This window comes from Colletotrichum fructicola, assembly GCF_000319635.2.
Source record: "Colletotrichum fructicola Nara gc5 chromosome Unknown KSG_Nara_v1_contig09, whole genome shotgun sequence".
In the NCBI taxonomy this organism is placed as follows: domain Eukaryota; kingdom Fungi; phylum Ascomycota; class Sordariomycetes; order Glomerellales; family Glomerellaceae; genus Colletotrichum; species Colletotrichum fructicola.
Genome location: NW_027094059.1, coordinates 2,136,081 through 2,154,014, shown reverse-complemented (window position 1 = coordinate 2,154,014; position 17,934 = coordinate 2,136,081). Strand labels below are relative to the sequence as shown.

Sequence of the window (17,934 nt, the reverse complement as noted above, 5' to 3'; positions counted from 1 at the left end):
CAACTCGAATCGCTTATGGTGCGATCGCCCTGGATCATCGCGACACTGCGGCCAGTATTTTCTCCTCTGCACCCCTGCCATCCGACGTCAAGCCGGAGAGTTGAGATGAATTACGCGTAGAGACCAATGCCCAGATTGCCGGGTTCATGGAGGGCATCTATAAAAGTTCTTGCATCTCCGCGGAACGATACCAAACTGCCGGGATTGCGAGGTTGTGATGCATCTGTCGAGGCTCTAACAACATCTGCAAGGACTGACACAACTGTAACAATTCCCGTTGTTCAGAGTTGCCGGTCATTCAGCCATGGCTTCTACCAACACTGGAGGGCCCTTCAAGGACCATCCCGAGGAGACCAAAGACGTTAGCACCTCCCAGTCGCAGGCCACGGACGCGTCAGTGTCATCGGTGAGGGAAGTGTCCGACAATGCGTACGGCTCAACGGATGAGCATGTTTTCTCCGACCCCAGTATCGCTGAATACTGGCGCAAGGTGTACGAGAAGGCGCAGTACGAGAACCGACACCGTTTCGATCCGAGTTACCAATGGTCGGCAGAGGAAGAGAAGAAGCTGGTCAGAAAGGTACGGTTGACTCACCTGTTGATTACGGGACAAAATGGATTCGAATTGATGCTAACTTGGATGTGTGTAGATCGACAAGCGCATCATGGTTTGGGCTTGGGTCATGTTTTGCGCCCTGGATCTCCATCGTCGTAATATCAACCGAGCGATTTCTGACAACATGGTATGTATGCCCATGGGAAGAGAATTGGATACGAATGCCAACTAACCTGTTCAAAAGCTTCCGGAACTCGGCATGAACACGAACGATTACAACTATGGCCAGACGGTTAGTTCACCCAAAACATTCTGGAACACAATTAGACTCACACTCGGGGGTAGATTTTCCTTCTGACGTTCCTCTCCGCGGAGTTGCCCAGTGGGCTCATCAGCAAGAAGCTCGGTGCCGACAGGTGGATCCCAACCATTATGGTGGGTTGGTCTATCACGGCTGGCTGCCAGGCTTTCTTGTCGAGTCGCGCTGGCTTCTATGCCATCAAAGCCCTTCTTGGCCTGTTGATGGGCGGTTTCATCCCGTGAGTGGCCGTTCGATATCGAGGATTGTTGCACATTGCTAACTCATCTTAGTGACATTGTCCTTTGGCTCACCTACTACTACAAGTCTAACGAACTCCCCCTCAGACTCGCCTGGTTCTGGACGGCGCTCAGCACCGTCAACATTGTGGGATCCTTGCTTGCCGCAGGTGTTCTCCAGATGCGAGGAATCGCAGGATGGTCTGGTTGGAGATGGCTGTATGTAAACCCATCATGCATGATGTGGATTCTCTGACTAACGGTGCAAAAGGTTCCTCTTGGAGGGAATTGTGACCCTGATCATCGGCATCTTCTCGTGGGGTCTCATGCCCCCTGGCCCCTGCCAAACTAAAAACTGGTTCCGGGGTAAGAATGGATGGTTTTCCGACCACGAAGAGTACATCATGGTCAACCGCCTGCTGCGGGACGACCCGAGCAAGGGTGACATGCACAACCGAGAAGCAGTCGGCCCCTCTCAGCTGTTCAAGGTCGTCAAGGACTGGGAGCAGTGGCCTCTATACCTAATCGGCTTGACCACATATATCCCGCCTTCCCCGCCGAGCAACTATCTCTCCTACATCCTTCGCAAGCTGGGATTCTCTGTTTTCCAAGCAAATCTTCTCGCTATTCCCTCGCAATTCCTGTTCGCCGTCAATCTACTCATTATCTCATGGGTCTCTGGAAAGTTCAAGGAGCGAGCCATTGTCTCGTCCATCTCTAACATTTGGATCTTCCCATGGCTCGTGGCGCTCGTGGCTCTACCTGCAAGCTCGAGCACCTGGATCAGATATGCTCTGTTGACTGGTCTGCTAAGTTACCCTTACTGCCACGCCATCTTGGTTGGATGGAACGCGAAGAACAGCAATGCGGTGCGAACGAGAGCTGTTAGCGCGGCGCTGTACAATATGTTCGTGCAGGCGGGCAACATTGCTGCATCCAACATCTACCGAGATGACGATCAACCTTTGTATCGCCGCGGAAACAAGATTCTTCTCGGAATCTGCTGCTTCAACATTGTGCTGTTCTACCTCGTCAAGGCATTTTACATCTGGCGGAACAAGGTTCGCGATCGGGCGTGGAATGCTTTGACGAAGGCGCAACAAGAGGACTACACCCTCAACACAACAGACGAGGGCCAGCAAAGACTCGATTTCAGATTCGCGCACTGAATATTGTTTGTTGTGGAGTTAGCTAGGCCAACCAATTGTTAGGAGGAGGCTCGACGACCTGTGGCTGTCAATATGGAGCGCATGAGTAGCGGCTATGGACCTGAACAGGATCGCATATGAGCTTAGCATGGATGAAACTAGACGTCAATATTTGATATGACAACGACCAATTCATTAACATAGACTCGGGGCAACTGGTGATAGGACGTCGATGTCATGTTTCGTGAGATAGGCCAGTTCAAGGAACCAACAAAGACATACATCGTGGACAAAAACGCTCAAACCACATAAGAGCCCGTGCATATCTTATGCAGGGGTTCCCTCTGAGGTGACACGAAGACCGATGGACGGTTTTAGTGATCAAAAGCTTTTCCTTACCAGCACGCAGTTGTGATCTATGTGATGCACCTAATTTGGCTGCTCACAAGCAGTACAGCAGCTGTGTAGGTTTCCATCGTCATTAGAAACGTTGCTGATAATCTGTTTGATGCGCTTGAAGTCGCATATTGGCGATCAGATTCTCGTGTGACGCCTCAGACGCGATCAAAGGCTAAGCTTATCGGGAATAGAGTCAATTGAAGGCAGGGTCCCTGGTGCCAGTAGCCTATCAAAACACGGTCTGAGAGACACTACCATTTCGGCACTGCAGGCGACACCATTCCGGGCGCTATCTCCCACCGTCGGAGGGATTGTGATCCTGGCGCGGTATGTAAAATGATCTGAATCCTCTCAGGGGCTTGGCCGCACCAAGGCACCAGTATTTGATGTTTTCTCTGCTGATGCACTTTTCCGCCGCCATGTCGTCAACATTGCGACTCTGAACATCACAATAAATGGTGGTTCAGGACTCTTACAGCCACGGCTGACACACAGAATCGACAAACAGCATCGCATTTACCCCGCCTACCCGTGATAGCAATGGGCAGCGTTCCTTGGGGAGGGCCAGCTTGGGCTGAGCTTGACGTTACCCGAGACTGCACCGCGTTCGGCGCCTACGCTGCTTGGGTCACGACAGACGACAACGAGCCGCCGTTTCCCACTGTCGCGAGCTTCTGGCGTGCTGTTGTTCCCGAGGTCAATTCAACGCAGCCAAACAATGCGCAAATCATCGATTGGCATGGGTGGGTTCGCTTGAACAGGACTACTCTGGCCCGTCAGGTGGCAGATATCTCGTCATGTCGGCCGGAGTTGTGCCAGGCCTTTGGCTCCGAGATTGACGGCGGCCTCGCTGGCTTTGGTGTGAGCACTTCACATTTGCCTCGTATGTTGATCATGCTAAACAGTAGCAGCTTCTCGCCTCCTACGGTCTCGAAACCGTATTGTTGACCATCTACTGCACATTTGCCCTGCTGCGGTATCTCAACAACCGAAAGCATAGGGCCAGCTCGCCCAACGAAACCCAGGAATCGCCTGAAGCTGTCAAGCCTGGCGTCGTCAGTCGCGTTAATGAGGCTTTGAGAGGTACAACATACGACCTCTTTACCGCCGCTGCATTCCTCTCCCTCGGGATCCAGGCTACTGTCATCTACAGCCAAGTCTCTCCAATTGCCTATCGTTATAACTCCTCCTTGCAGCTCATCGTGTCCGCCTTTGCGTTCTATCCGTTGGCAACGATGCTTCCGCTCATCCTCAACTCTGTTCGTCGGAGTTGGCTTAAGGGCGCCGTCCTCGTCGGGTTGTTCGTCATCCACACCGCAGCTTGGGTGTTGTGCACAAATAGCGCCCAAGTCGACTATTACCACAACTCCAACGTCATTGGTCTTTGCCCCCAAAACCATCCATCACAGGCTGTTGTATCAGCGGCCATGTTCACCATGGCTGCCATGGTATGGATGCCCCCGCTCTTTGGGCTGTGCCTCAGCGTCGTCCTATGCTTCTACAGATGCAACAATCGTAAGATGTGGCAGGCAAATTGGCTCAAAAAGGTTGCTAAGGGGGCTATGATTATGTACGCGTCCTTCAACTTCATTTGCATGTGGGGCGCTTGGATCATTCTCGTCGCGTTCTTCAGCGGCGCGTCATGGAAGTCAGAGGATGCTTGGAGTTTAGGACAGGCACTTGCTCTCACGCCATGGGTTCCAGTGCTGGCCGAACTCGTGTCCATCTTGTTTCGTAAGTTCAACTCTCTTGCAGTTCCACAGTCCTCGAGCTAACATGAGGTAGTTGGCACCGAGGTTGGCTTCGTTGGTCGTTTACCCCCGGAGTTCAAGGTCATCCGCAGTGAGAAGGCTTTGCATCGCCAAGAAGGGGATTCTTTCTTAGACGAAGCTGAGGTCCATGGCGGTAATGGGGCTTAATGTTCCTTGAAGCTAAAGGAAGTTCATAGAGCCCTCTTTCTAACACTTACAATCTGATTCCTCGATGTTGCAAGAACGGAAAAGTCTCACTCGTGTATACTTGGTGTCCTTTCGAGACCCAATTGATGAAGCTTGAGCACAGATTCAACTGCGGTAACAGCTGAGATCAGTAGTTGTTTCCAACCGAATCACCTCAGCTACGTGCGCCAAACCAGCGCCAGTGGCATCTAATGTCTCAATGGGTGGGCAAGTAACCGCATATCAAGTTCCTGGACCTTGAGTCATGGCCCTATCAGATTTCTTGCTTGGTTTTGTTCATGAAATTTTGTAGCGCAGGCTGGTTGGTTGAGCGGGTGTCACCCAAGAGTCGTTTTTATCACCACTAGAGTCGACTCAGATCAAGGAACACATTGCCGAACACCTTGAGCAACTAGCTTTGAGATTCGTTTGTGGCGATGAATCGACCGAAGATGATGAAAACGACGAAATCATGTCGCAAAGCGCTAGCGACAACATGTCTGAGCGTGGGTATAAAGTGCGCTTCTTGCAGGCTTTTGCCGATGAACAAATCGTCAATCTTGGTCAGACTCCGCAGCCACCGGAAATCACTGATCAGGATGATCTTCGTGATGCGTCTAAGGATGAGCCGTCAGGGCACGGATCGGTCAGAGCTTCTGGACCGGGCGAATCAGCACGCTAATAGCGTGTGCAGAAGCTGACGAGGTCGAATGTCACGCCCAATCACCATCACATCTTTGATTCCGGCTCACGTAACCGAAGAGGACGCTCAGGCACTGACTCAACTTTGAGATTTCCTGTCATTGAAACGAGAATGTTCCCCAAGGATGACAGCTTCAAAGGTCGCGAGAAGGATCTTGCGAACCTGTATTAGATCCTTTCCGAGCCGGGTTGCGTGTATGTTCTCAGCGCGGAAGGTGGGATGGGAAAGACAGCTCTGACAGTCTAATTCACGTACCAATACGAGCAGTCGTTCGAGTACATCTTTTGGGTTCAAGCTGAGACACTAATTAGTGCCTCCGAGACGTTCAATCAGATTGCCATGAGCCTCGCGTCGGCGGCCTCTGGAACGGATCAAGAGACCCTCACGAGGTTAGGACGGGAGTTTCTGAAGTCAACTAAAGCCCGGTGGCTGATGATTCTCGACAACGTGGATAAGTGGTATCATGCCGAATCTTTCGTACCAATGAAGACTTCTGTAACGATGGGAAGCATCCTAATCACAACCAGACACCAAGGCCTCACGGCGCCTTCTCGTCCTATTGACTATTACCGCCAGAACCTTGAGGAGCTTACAAATAGCGAGGGAAGGGACCTATTACTTCACGGTATTGCACAAGAACTATATCGACTCAATGGCTCCGATCATATTTCTAATTCATTCCACGCTGAAACTAGGCAGTGCACTGAGGAAGGACGCGGCCGTCGCGCGGTCAAAATTCCATCTTTCCATAATACTGACTGCACAAAACGGTGGAAAGCCTCCTGAAGAGGCACAAGCTCTGGCACGTGAGAGTAGAGACGTACTCTCGAGGCTTCTCGTCTACGACGACATTCAGGGCGTTAGAGAAGAAGACGCAAGTGCCCTGTTTGATCATCTTCAGCCGGTCTTTGGCGGACGCTGGACTGAAACTCGTCTGTTAAAGTACGTCCCTTAGAGGCCAGAATGAGGAACCATGGGCAGTTATCATAACTTTCAATTGATTTTTAAAAAAGCTACTTTTCATTTCTCCTGCATCCCATTTCCCTTTGGATGAGTCTTGCCGCCAATCGCAGTGATCGCCTAGATACAAAGCCGTCAAGCTCCTGCGACACCTCATAGTAAACATCACCTCCGCCAGTTGCCAACATCTGATGTAACCTGACACAAATAATTATCATCCGTCCGTACCTATTGAAAACGGCAGGCTTCTGAGCTCTGAGACACCCGTTCAGCATGGGTATCGGGGAACATGGATGCCTGCATTTACCCCGCAAGATAGCTCTCAATAACCTACCTCTTTTGAACGTTGCGGCTTATCTAGGACTAAGGGGTTTATCTCCTGTAAAATCCGCCAGGCAGCGGGAACATTCTACGTCTTCATGCATCCGCCTGCATCGGGCTTATCTACCAACTTTCCGGGGTAGCCGTTAAGTGGGCAAACTTCGCCAGTTCTTGTCCCCGCCCCCAGGTTTCATTGCATTCATCATCCCGAGATTCTAGTTGTAGGAAGGACCGGCGTTCAGCTTTGTACATATTTCAGAATACGTTTTGAGCGGCCCCGACCAACCTCGTCGGTATCTGCGTGGCAATGCATGATTTGGCGCAGATACCGCCAGGGTTCTTTTCAGGAGATGCGTGTGACAGAGGAGATATGATAGGACTGTATCGGGATAATCTGATGCCGGAGGCTTGATGATTTCTGCCGAGAACATCTTGTTTTGTCAGGTATCGACGGCCTTCGAGAGGCAACTCCGTCACTAAGACCAGAACAGCTGACCCTAATCCAGCCAGCTCCGCTTTCTTTCAAAGTAATTCATTGAGGAGCGCTGTTCATTGCAGGGCTTCTGTTCCACTGGGTACTACTCGTCCTGGGGCTTGTCTGAAGCTCGGGGCCATGCATGTGTCTTTCAATTTGATGTGTCGGAGCCTTTGCTGATCAAAGTAGGCACGGTCATTGGCTGAGTTGGATTGAGGAATGCTCGCAGTTACGTACTACTTGAACCCTCAGTCTCCAACTCAAATTTACCATTTGCAGCCGTCGATTGAATCTGAATGTTATCAATATTGCCTGTCGTAGTTCTACCTGACGAAAAGCAACATCTCTCAGCGCGATATGGCGAATAGAGGAGTTTCTTGGGACACCTTGGTCCACAGCATTCAAGATCTGAAGGACCATGGAAGCCGAAGACTCCCAAAGATGTATCGAGGTACGCTTCCTGTCGTGTGGCTTATGCAGTCATCTGCTAACATTAGTTTTGAGATTACTTCAACGAGGGCGCTATGGATCTACTCACGTACGCCTTCCACATGAAGCTTTCTGGCTAATGAAGATTAATATCCCTAGTGTGAAGGAGAATGAGGAAGCTTATGACTATTACAAGATTCAACCTCGTGTCCTTGTCAATGTCGATAATGTCGATATATCCGGTGAGATTTTCGGTTTCAAAACAGCGTTGCCCTTGGGCTTCAGCCCTGCAGCCATGCATGGTCTAGCTCATCCAGACGGCGAGATTGCAACTTCGAGAGCTGCAGCAAAGATGGGAATCTGCATGGGTCTATCATCGTATGCAACCGCATCACTGGAGGATGTTATTTCTCAAGGTGCTGGGAATCCCTACGTAATGCAAATGTGCATTTTGAAGGATCGGTCGACTACCCTCCAAATCCTCCAACGAGCAGAAGGTGCGTTTATAAAGTCTTTCTCTGTTCGACACTCGCACAAGCTAATACAGTGACCACCAGCTGCTGGATACAAGGCGATTTTCCTTTCCGCCGACACTCCCTGCTTAGGCCGACGTTTGAACGAGTATCGAAACAACTTCAGTCTCCCGGACGGGATGTCCTGGCCAAACCTACTCTCTGATGGGAAAAGCGAGCTCCGTGCCTCCAGCGATCAGATTGGAAAAAGCGACGAGGTGCCGGCTGAGCCTAGCAAGCATGACTATGACCCGTCGGTTGACTGGGACAGTTTGATCCCTTGGCTGCGCCAGCACACGAAGCTGCAAATATGGGTCAAAGGAATATACGGGCCTGATGACGTCCGAGCCGCCATTAAGCATGGATTAGATGGCGTGGTAATCTCTAACCACGGTGGTCGACAGCTGGATGGAGTTCCGGCCTCAATTGACATTTTAAGACAGTGTGCCCCTGTGGCGCGAGGAAAGATTCCAATCACTATGGACGGGGGTATTCGCCGAGGTACCGACATCTTCAAGGCTCTCGCTCTGGGTGCCTCGCACTGTTTCGTGGGCAGGATCCCCATATGGGGCCTTGCGGTTCGTGATCCATCAAATACCTTACACGCAGCAGTACGAAAACGTTCCTAACAGCTCATTCTCCAGTACGACGGCCAAGAGGGTGTCGAGCTAGCGCTGAAAATTCTCATGTATGAGTTCAAGGTGGCTATGTTGCTGGCCGGGTGAGTCGAAGCGTGTATGAGGAAAGCTGAAGACAGATGCTGACCGTTTCCGCAGTTGCAAAAGCGTCAAGGACATCACTCAAGATCACCTTGTGTACAAGAAGGCGGACGGGATATTGGCAAAGTTGTGAATGTCTGATTTTGCGGCAATGTGTAGTTCATTCCATTAGTTTTATTCTAAAGCATCATTCCATCATTCATTATACACTTGCTTTGATGGCTTAGCCGCGGAATAACCCAATGCTTTTCATCGTGGTATGGATTTGAATCCCGGTGTTCCTCTGGTCCTGCGTAATACACACGGATTTGCGCGGTGTGTGTGACAAGGCCCAGATCCTCTTTCTGTCCTCCCAGCCAGTGCTGACAGGCAGCATCCAAAACAACAAAAGGTGCAACGAAATAGCCCACAGTCTTTCATATCCAATTCGGTACTTGATGAGATATGCTGTTGTTTGAGAAACGCATGTGTCAAATAACGATGCAACTGCGCTTTCTGTGTCGACACCCCAAGAAGCGGGCGCATCGGGATGTCGGAGTGAATGTCCTGGCTTTTGCGGGGAAACGGGTCCACACCCCGGACGTGGAGGCTTGCCTTTTCGGGCACCCAAAGAGTTTCGTTGTGCATTGCCAGATGAGACTACCGTTCCGGCCATGTTTTGAATGTCTATCGTAGGAAAGGATCCGAAAGAGCTCAGTCTGGGTATTGCCCTTCCCATTGAGGAGGTGCTTGGAATCCAGTAAATTTCATCGAGGACTCTATCCGCTTTCATCGCGCTCCACCAGAGAACCCGTTTGAACTTTTCCCTTCACGATCTCTGAGAACATTTGATGTTGTTTTTGAATAGACAGGACAGCATATATAATAGCCAGTCATTCTTAGGTTTATCACTTTGTTCAATCAAGCAGCAACCTCCTCATCCTCACACAGTTCGAAACTTCAAGTCTATTGCCATCATAACATCCCTCATCTCTATATCGTGGAACCCAACATTCACCATGCTCGCCCCTAAGCACAACGACATCACGGGTATTCTCGTTGCCCTCATTACACCTTTCAAGCCTGATGGGTCCGTCGACGAGACTGCCCTTGCAGAGCATGTGAACCGACAAATCGAAGCCGGCGTTCACGGCCTTGTCCCGGGGGGTAGTACCGGAGAATTTACCGCCCTTACGGTTCAGGAACGTAAGACCGTCATCGAGGTCTGTGTTAAAGCGGCTGCTGGTCGCGTTCCTGTTATTGCTGGAGCTGGCGACTTGACCACTACCGGCGCAATCGACCACGCAGTTCATGCTGCAAAGGTTGGCGCTAAGGCCGTCATGGTTGTGCCCCCTTTCTACGACCCTCCCAACCTCCAGCAGCTTCGCGGTTTGCTTCAGGAAATCCATAGCGCTAGTGGTCTCCCTATTGTGTACTACAATATCCCATCTGCCAGTGGTGTCAACCTTTCGGTGGAGGAAATTGCCGGCCTCTCGGAGGTTGGTGTTAAGTACATGAAGGACACCTCCGGCAATGCTCCGGCCCTCACCGAGCTTCTTCTCACTACCGGAGATCGCATTACGACTTTTAACGGCTGGGACACCCTGACATTCTACGGATTGGCGGCCGGAGCTACCGGATCTGTGTGGGGTGCGACCAACATCATTCCCGAGCTCTCTGTCGAGCTTTGGAATGCTCTTGCAGTTGAAAATGATATTCAAAAGGGTCGAGAGGTTTGGGCTAAGATTTGGCCCATTACCAAATTCCTTGAGTCACACCATTACTCATCGGCTGTTAAGACGGGCATGGAAGTGCGCGGTTGGAAGACGGGTGGGGTCAGGAAGCCGTTTGCTCTCCTGGAAGATAACCACAAGGCAGAGCTAGCTGCTCTGCTCAAGAACGCTGGCGTTCCTTTTTAACTAGAATAGTCTGCATTGATGTCGAATAATGAGTATTAGGAATCATCAGTTATAGGCAGAACACACAAAACCTCATCACCTTTTCTTCATACAATAACTTACCATGTGATCAAGTCAGGGAGTCCTTCCCGTGAACTCGGCATCCAGCTTGTTTTCCCCCGCCGATGTTTTCGATCAACGATATTTGTAACGATCAATTTCTGGATTTTTCAAGCTTATAGCTACCATAGTTCACAAGACGAACTTCTGAAGAAAGCACATCATACATCCAATTATTATTTATACAGAACATGGAAGATCGGAGGCTTGCACACTACCTCCAAGGTCAATGCCTCCAATAGCTTGCCGCTTCGCCCACAGCGATGAGATGACCTCAATGGCTGGTCTCGACGTAAAGTAAACACCTCGGCCGTCTGTGATGGAAATGATGTGTCTAGCTCTATCCTGAAGGTCCGGCGAGATTGCCTCGCGAGCGCAGATGAATGCCGCCCACGCAAGACTCAAAGCAAAGTCATCGCTGTTGATCATTTCACAGATGCATGATTCTAGTTGTTCCATAGCTTGCCGCACAACGTCCTGGAGTATCATAGCACTGACATCGTGTACCTGACGGTAGAAGTAGATAATCAATGCTCGATGAATCGCCGAAATCATCGCCTGGTTCCGAGGATGGCAAACAAGGTTGGGACCTTTGGTACAGAATGACACGTCGCCGGTGAGAATCATCGATACTTCGGAGGACGAAGACCAAGTCCAGATTCTTTCCTCCAAAGTCTTGATGTGGTGTTTCAAGTCTGCCGCCAGCTTCGGGTCGCACCTAGCACGAGTCTCCAGACGGTTCTTTTCGTTTGCAAGAGATATCGTTTGCGATAATAATGTCATGAGTGACTCCGGAATGCCATGGATTCGAGAATGCAGAGTCTCCTTCCAGCGCCCTTGTACTTGGAGATGGATGTCACCATATCCAACTTTCGAGTTCTTCTCGACACCAGGGTCGAGTCCAATGTTTAGCAGATCCTCGCTGATCCGAAATGAACCAGATTCAGGAACCTGGGGGAAAGTCTCAGCTTGTTCGGAATCAATCGAGCCATCATCTAGAGCATATATTCCCTCCGCAATGACGCGAAGGTATGTGTACACGTGGTGAAGTACGCGAATGAGTTCGGGGTTCTCCTCTGCCAAGCCTCGGACCCTGATCAGCCGCTCTGCATCAAGCAGAAAGACTCTTGCGGTTCGATTTCCTTGGTAGATCTTTCCAGCTGGTCAGCGTAAACCTCGAATTAGTCAGTCCACTGACATCTACTTACCGATATCATTGCCATTGCTATGAAGGCCATCAACAATTCTTTATACTTGGTCTGCTCTGAGTCGCTTGCCTCAGTCTCGACGGCGCTTCTCAGATGTTTCTGGGCTCTGTCCCTATGCTTGACTCCTAGATTATGCCAATAGTCCGATTGCGAATTTGAGTCAGACTTGTGAAGTTGAAAGGCGCTGTGAGACAGAAGTGCGCAGAGGATTGCTGACCGAGTATGCGATGTGCCGCCGAGAAGAGACAGTTCTGCAAATGTCTCGAATGCGCACGGAAGAAAGAGGAGCTTCCATGGTGATTTCCACCTGCTGGATTGGATGCATGTTGGTGCGGACTCTATGTGAGTCTTGTAATAACGCAATAGCGCCTGGGCTTGTTCGGGCATATCTGACCTTGCGTCGAGATTGATTGACAGAGGAGGTGATGGGACTGTGTCCCCGACTGCAGCTTGATTGGTAACATCAGTGTCCCTCCTAAGTGTGGACATGTCCTTTTCGGGGACGACCCCTTCCTCTGCAAGATAAAAATCCGAAATGGCCTCCAAATCAGGTGGGATGTCAGCCAAAAGATCAGAGATCGAGCCTGTAAAGGCTTCGGTAGAGCTAAGGACATCGTCCTGGCCCATGGAAAGGTCCATATTGTCAAGGAAAGACTGGAAGTCTAGATCCTGGTCTGGTGGTGACCAGTTAAACTTGATGAGATCACCAGGAAGCCCGATGGACTCCTCCGTTCCCTTGTCATCTGTGTCAGAGGCCGTATGATGTGTTGACCCAGATGAAGATGAACGGCTGGCAATTGAAGTCATATCACTCTCATCCATGCGAAATACTCCGAACGGGCCTTGAGCAACACTAAAATCGCTGTTGGTGTCACTTCTTTTGGAGGCCGAGTCTAAGTCGGCCAGAATGCTTCCTGCGGATTTCGAGCCGAGACTCCTGGACAGCCTGGCACACATTGCACGACGTTCCGCATCTAGAAAATGCGAATCAGAGTCAGCGGCATATAGGTACGAAGAGTGAACTGGCCAGACGTACCGGAAAAAAGCGGATAGCGGTAATCAGATGTTTCTGGGTCCCGAGGCTCCAATCTTCCAGTGGCGTCACCGTCTGCGATCCAGGACAAGCTTGGAGTATAGCCACCGCAGGTGACCCCTAGACGTATGCAGGCATTGCATTCTGGTTTGCCCTCGTCACATTTGGCATGACGGGCCCGGCAAGATCGGCATCCAGTAAATGTCCGAGTGTGCTCGGCCCGGTATCTGACTGGTTTAGGCATCTGTTGACAGTCTTCAGGGGGTCCGACTTTGTGGGCTTAGGGAACAAACTCCTCGCAGTGCGAATGGAATTATGCTTAGCTGAATCAGGCGCTACCACGTATCCGCGCGCAGATGAAATTGCACAATGGTGTCAATCGGGCGTGACGAAGTTCAGAGTTGACAAGAGCAGATTGCTCAGTTATAGGCATGTCTCCACGGGCTAGATTAATCGGTGGCGTCCTGAGAACCCCGCAGCGCCAAAAGTAGTGAGGCAGGGGAGTTGTGAGCAACGTCTTCCCAACAACAGATCGGGAAGGTTTCCACGGCATTGTTTTCGGAAACCCACACCACCTGGCAAAAGTCTTGGATAACGCCTGATAGCCTACTAAGCTCGATTGCAACAGCTTGCTAGAGAAGATCAAGCTGCATATCGAAGCATGTTCCCTTCCCATGCAGGGGTGTTGATACAACAGTTCCAGAAACAGAAGGGCACAATCGCGGGGTAACCCCGCGACTGAGACGCGATGCACCCACGATAGTAGAAATCGTCATTTCGATCAAGAGTGCGATTCAAAGTGATCAGCTCGCTGACTACATGAGCTCTCGAATGAGAAAGCGTTCACGATCTTGATCGAGTTTACCCGAGTGTCCATTTCTATGTAAGCTTCAAAGATAGCTTCCGAAGCCAATACAAATGAGCTTATCCCCCAAGACTCGGATTCGTGCCACTGCCAGCTGTCTTTTGCAAAGAACATTTCGTGCCTCTTTTTTTACTTCTATGTGCTGCGTAGACTACTTTCGTAATCGTCCAATATGTCTCCGACCCTATCTCTCGACTTGCAAGCCCCCAATGGGGTGAAGTACACTCAGCCCACGGGTCTGTTCATCAACAATGAATTTGTCGCATCCTCTAGCGGCCAGAGCATTGTCTCAATTGACCCTGCGTGAGCTCCACCATGCCGAAAGAAGATTCCGGTCATCATTGCTGATATCCAAATAGGACTGAGAAAGAAATCGCCAAGGTTCAGGCCGCGGACACGACCGACGTGGACAAAGCTGTCAGAGCGGCCTCGGCGGTCATGAAAAATGATTCTTGGAAGAAGCTATCTGCCTCCGACCGTGGTCTAAAGATGTCACGTCTTGCCGACCTCATCGAGCAAAAGCGAGAGCTCTTCGCTACTATTGATGCATGGGATAACGGTATGCCACATTCTCTTTCGATACGACGAGTGTACATACTCATATGCAGACAGGAAAGTCGTACAAGGAGGCGATCGAGGGTGACCTGGTTGAAGCCGTTGGTGTGGTACGCTACTACGCTGGCTGGGCAGACAAGTCGTTTGGCCAAACGATCAGCACTACCCACGAAAAGTTCGCGTACACCATCCGTCAGCCTATTGGTGTGGTAGCCCAGATCATCCCCTGGAACTACCCACTATGCATGGCCATCTGGAAGTTAGGCCCGGCCCTGGCTTGTGGTAATGCGATCGTCCTTAAACCCGCCGACCAGACTCCTCTGAGTGCTTTGGTTCTGGCTGAGCTTGTTAAGGAAGCTGGTTTCCCTCCAGGTGTCTTCAATGTTATCAACGGTGGAAGAGAGACTGGAACAGCCCTTGTTCAGCACCCTCTCGTTGATAAGGTTGCATTTACAGGCTCTACGGCTACTGCTGTGGATATTATGGGCAATGCGGCAAAAACGCTAAAGAACATTACCCTCGAGACAGGAGGCAAGTCACCTCTTCTTGTGTTTGAAGATGCTGAGTTGGACCAAGCCGTCAAATGGTCTCATTTCGGTATCATGTCCAACCAGGGACAGATTTGTACTGCGACTTCCCGTATTCTTGTTCAGGATGGAATTTACGACAGGTTTATCAAGAGCTTCTTGGACACAACAAAGACCGTGAGCAAACTGGGCAACCAGTGGGACACATCGACATACCAGGGCCCCTTAGTGTCTAAAGCTCAATACGACCGCGTTCTCCAATATATCGACATCGGAAAGAAGGAGGGTGCCACTGTTGCTACTGTCGGGGAGCCCACCACCGTCGCCGGCGATAAGAGCGGAAAGGGCTTCTGGGTGGCCCCCACAGTGTTCACCGATGTGAAGCCTTCCATGCGCATCTTTCGAGAGGAAATCTTTGGCCCGGTTGTGGTTGTTCTTCGTTTTAAAACAGAAGAAGAGGCTGTTGCTTTGGCCAACGACACTACATACGGTCTCGGCGCTGCTGCATTTACGACCGACCTCGAGCGAGCCCACCGCGTTGCCCAGGAAATCGAAGCTGGTATGGTTTGGATCAATAGTAGTCAGTACTGTGACCCTAGGGTACCATTTGGAGGTGTCAAGCAGAGCGGTATTGGCAGGGAATTGGGGGAGGCCGGATTGGAAGCATACACGAACATCAAGGCTGTTCATGTGAATATGGGAAACAAGCTCTGATCGCTGCCATACACCTACATATTAAAGCTTGTTAGTCTTTCGCAGAAATCATGATCATCTACAAGCAGTCGGTTTCAAACAGTTTCGAGTCATTCCTCGTGAATCTGGGAAGAAACCATTGATGTAGACATTCACTTTTCTTTCCAAAGATTATGGTCACTTACGTACGTTTTCAGATAGATAAGTTCATAAGTTCTAATGAATGCCTCATCTTGTCGCTGAGTGCTGAGTAAAATGCCAGTCTTGTGTGGAATTAGTCGAAGGGTTTGCTTGTCAGAGCAATGCAGGGTTCATTCCTCTGCGCAAGTGACTAGCACGGTATTGTACACCCGTATTTGGCCTGGTTACCTAGAATGAAAGCAATTCCCCAATACTCCAACGTTAGCCTAATTGAAGTGTGATGGAAATACCTAGTACTATGCAGTGGCTGTACTGTTTCCATCGAGAATGGCAGACCCGTGCCCAGCTTTCTGGTAGAGATCTAACTTCGAGAAGGATTAATGGGCACGATTCTGATTTGTTTACGTGTACCCACACTCTTCAATCTACTATCTCAACGTTCTTCTCGTGATCCTGCTTGAAAAGCTTCCCAATCAGAGGGCCTGTGGGAGGATCTGACGTGGTATGTGACGCAAGTGGCATAGGAGAGAGACTAATGGAAACCTGGTCGAACTATCCGAGCGCTCTCCCTTTCCGGGGAAGCTTGCTTGTTTGAGCGATTTTGGACGTGAGACGTGCTATGCCACTTACACTTCTGGGAGGTCAAAGATCATTTAAATGGAATCTGAACCAAGACAACGTGTGGAATGTCTAAGCAAGGTGGCTAAATCATCCCGGAGCTGACAGACACATTTCGTCTTTTCGACCGATCCAAAAACAACTTCTTCAGTTACTTTTCTCGCCATTCCGCAACAATGAGCTCAACCACTGTCACTTCTACGACGATGCATATCCTCAGCATCAAGCCAAAAGAGGATTCGCACACCAAACATGGGCACGAACTCAAGAACAAAACTCCTCTTCAAGCCATGTCCCACGGAGACGTGGTTCTTGCTGGAGTCCCACGACACCCTAATTTCCAGTCGCATCGGCAGTGGCAGCTTGAGCACATGGCAGCTGCCTTCAGGCACTGGTACCGAGAAGGCTACATTGAGGGCATGAGTGGTCATATCTCCGTTCGTGATCCAGAATTTCCCAACGCTTTTTGGACCAACCCGTTGGGTCGACACTTCGGTCTCCTAAAGGTCAGCGATATGATCCTTGTTGGTCTCGACGGGGCTGTCCTTGGAGGTAGTCGAGCACCGCCGAATACAGCCGGCTTCCTCATTCACGCCTCAGTGCATAAGGCCCGGCCGGACGCCCATGCTGTCTGCCATTCTCACAGTGTCCATGGAAAAGCTTGGTCCGTTTTTGGCAGACGACTCGAAATGCTGACCCAGGACGCTTGTAAGTTCCGCCGGGACGCACACAGCGTTTACAACAGCTACGGCGGGGTTGTACTGGGTAGCGAAGAGGGCGATCGTATCGCGGCTGCTCTAGGGCCGAATGGAAAAGGGTGCATTTTGAGAAATCATGGCATCCTGACAGTAGGGCAGACGGTTGACGAAGCCGCTTTTCTATTCACATCTATGGAGAGATCTTGCCAGGTCCAACTTTTAGCAGAAGCAGCAGCGGCAAATGGCCTACCGAAGGTTCTGATTACGGATGAAGAAGCCGACTTCAACTTCGATGTAGAGAGCGACCCAGAGATTTGCTACTGCGAGTTCCAGGTGTACTATGACCTGGAGGAGGAGTTATCCAAGGGAGATTTCAAGAAATAATTTTGGCCTTTTCGAATTTCTTGTGTGGGCAGAATGAGGCATGCAGGTTGCTATTTAGCAGAAATTGACACAGCAATGGAATCTCTTCTTTCTTTCGTGAACAACCATTCCGATACAAGCCTATCATGAATTAGTAATTACAATTTAGTCTGTGTCTGTTGCCTTTGTCGTGGTTGTCATGTAACGGCACGGCTGTTGTTGCTCAGTCGTGTAAGCTCGAAGGACGCGGTTATCTGAAGAAATATCAAGTTCTCCCTCAACACTTGACAGTCACTTTCCTGGGCATATGACCAATGTTTCTGCGCGTTGTGATATCTTAAGACACTCTACGGCGATTTGAAGCAATGTTTCATGAGCAGGGCAGCTAGTTCTCAAGGGGTGCGAGGCCGCAGGCGCGCTTCCAACGTCATCGGGATATCGGAATATTGGCGGACTTCCAGTTTAGAACGATACCAGCCCCCAGCCTTGTTAACATAAATTCAAATGCCCGTCATCGCATTGCGTGTGTGCTGGGCTTAA

General features: G+C 50.4%; 8 protein-coding genes across 8 annotated transcripts; 7 read left to right on the top strand and 1 right to left on the bottom strand.

Moving 5' to 3' along the window:
• Window positions 1-304: 304 nt before the first annotated feature.
• Window positions 305-2,262, top strand: CGGC5_v014881 (putative transporter; the record flags this gene model as incomplete). Its single annotated transcript, XM_032019544.1, has 6 exons — window positions 305-580; window positions 651-743; window positions 801-848; window positions 902-1,095; window positions 1,148-1,312; window positions 1,365-2,262. 6 exons carry the CDS (start codon window positions 305-307, stop codon window positions 2,260-2,262), a joined length of 1,674 nt encoding a protein of 557 aa, XP_031883296.1.
• Window positions 2,263-3,180: 918 nt separating this feature from the next.
• On the top strand, window positions 3,181-4,559 carry CGGC5_v014880 (uncharacterized protein; the record flags this gene model as incomplete). Its single annotated transcript, XM_032019545.1, has 3 exons — window positions 3,181-3,501; window positions 3,552-4,374; window positions 4,426-4,559. The coding sequence occupies 3 exons, from the start codon at window positions 3,181-3,183 to the stop codon at window positions 4,557-4,559; spliced, it is 1,278 nt and encodes a 425-aa protein (XP_031883314.1).
• A 1,060-nt stretch (window positions 4,560-5,619) lies between these two features.
• On the top strand, window positions 5,620-6,235 carry CGGC5_v014879 (uncharacterized protein; the record flags this gene model as incomplete). The annotated part of the gene is made up of 2 exons (XM_066153166.1): window positions 5,620-5,905; window positions 5,976-6,235. 2 exons carry the CDS (start codon window positions 5,620-5,622, stop codon window positions 6,233-6,235), a joined length of 546 nt encoding a protein of 181 aa, XP_066007547.1.
• A 1,158-nt stretch (window positions 6,236-7,393) lies between these two features.
• FUB8-5 (Oxidase FUB9) lies at window positions 7,394-8,829 on the top strand (the record flags this gene model as incomplete). Its single annotated transcript, XM_032019547.2, has 6 exons — window positions 7,394-7,487; window positions 7,541-7,574; window positions 7,625-7,962; window positions 8,023-8,555; window positions 8,622-8,698; window positions 8,754-8,829. The coding sequence occupies 6 exons, from the start codon at window positions 7,394-7,396 to the stop codon at window positions 8,827-8,829; spliced, it is 1,152 nt and encodes a 383-aa protein (XP_031883417.2).
• Window positions 8,830-9,694: 865 nt separating this feature from the next.
• Window positions 9,695-10,594, top strand: dapA-0 (4-hydroxy-tetrahydrodipicolinate synthase; the record flags this gene model as incomplete). Its single annotated transcript, XM_032019548.1, has 1 exon — window positions 9,695-10,594. The coding sequence occupies one exon, from the start codon at window positions 9,695-9,697 to the stop codon at window positions 10,592-10,594; it is 900 nt and encodes a 299-aa protein (XP_031883418.1).
• A 279-nt stretch (window positions 10,595-10,873) lies between these two features.
• CGGC5_v014876 (Arginine metabolism regulation protein II) lies at window positions 10,874-12,858 on the bottom strand (the record flags this gene model as incomplete). The annotated part of the gene is made up of 2 exons (XM_032019549.2): window positions 10,874-11,845; window positions 11,902-12,858. The coding sequence occupies 2 exons, from the start codon at window positions 12,856-12,858 to the stop codon at window positions 10,874-10,876; spliced, it is 1,929 nt and encodes a 642-aa protein (XP_031883419.2).
• A 1,113-nt stretch (window positions 12,859-13,971) lies between these two features.
• Window positions 13,972-15,595, top strand: CGGC5_v014875 (putative aldehyde dehydrogenase-like protein; the record flags this gene model as incomplete). Its single annotated transcript, XM_032019550.1, has 3 exons — window positions 13,972-14,102; window positions 14,159-14,358; window positions 14,412-15,595. 3 exons carry the CDS (start codon window positions 13,972-13,974, stop codon window positions 15,593-15,595), a joined length of 1,515 nt encoding a protein of 504 aa, XP_031883261.1.
• A 914-nt stretch (window positions 15,596-16,509) lies between these two features.
• Window positions 16,510-17,415, top strand: CGGC5_v014874 (Meiotically up-regulated gene 14 protein; the record flags this gene model as incomplete). Its single annotated transcript, XM_032019551.1, has 1 exon — window positions 16,510-17,415. One exon carries the CDS (start codon window positions 16,510-16,512, stop codon window positions 17,413-17,415), a length of 906 nt encoding a protein of 301 aa, XP_031883415.1.
• Window positions 17,416-17,934: the final 519 nt, after the last annotated feature.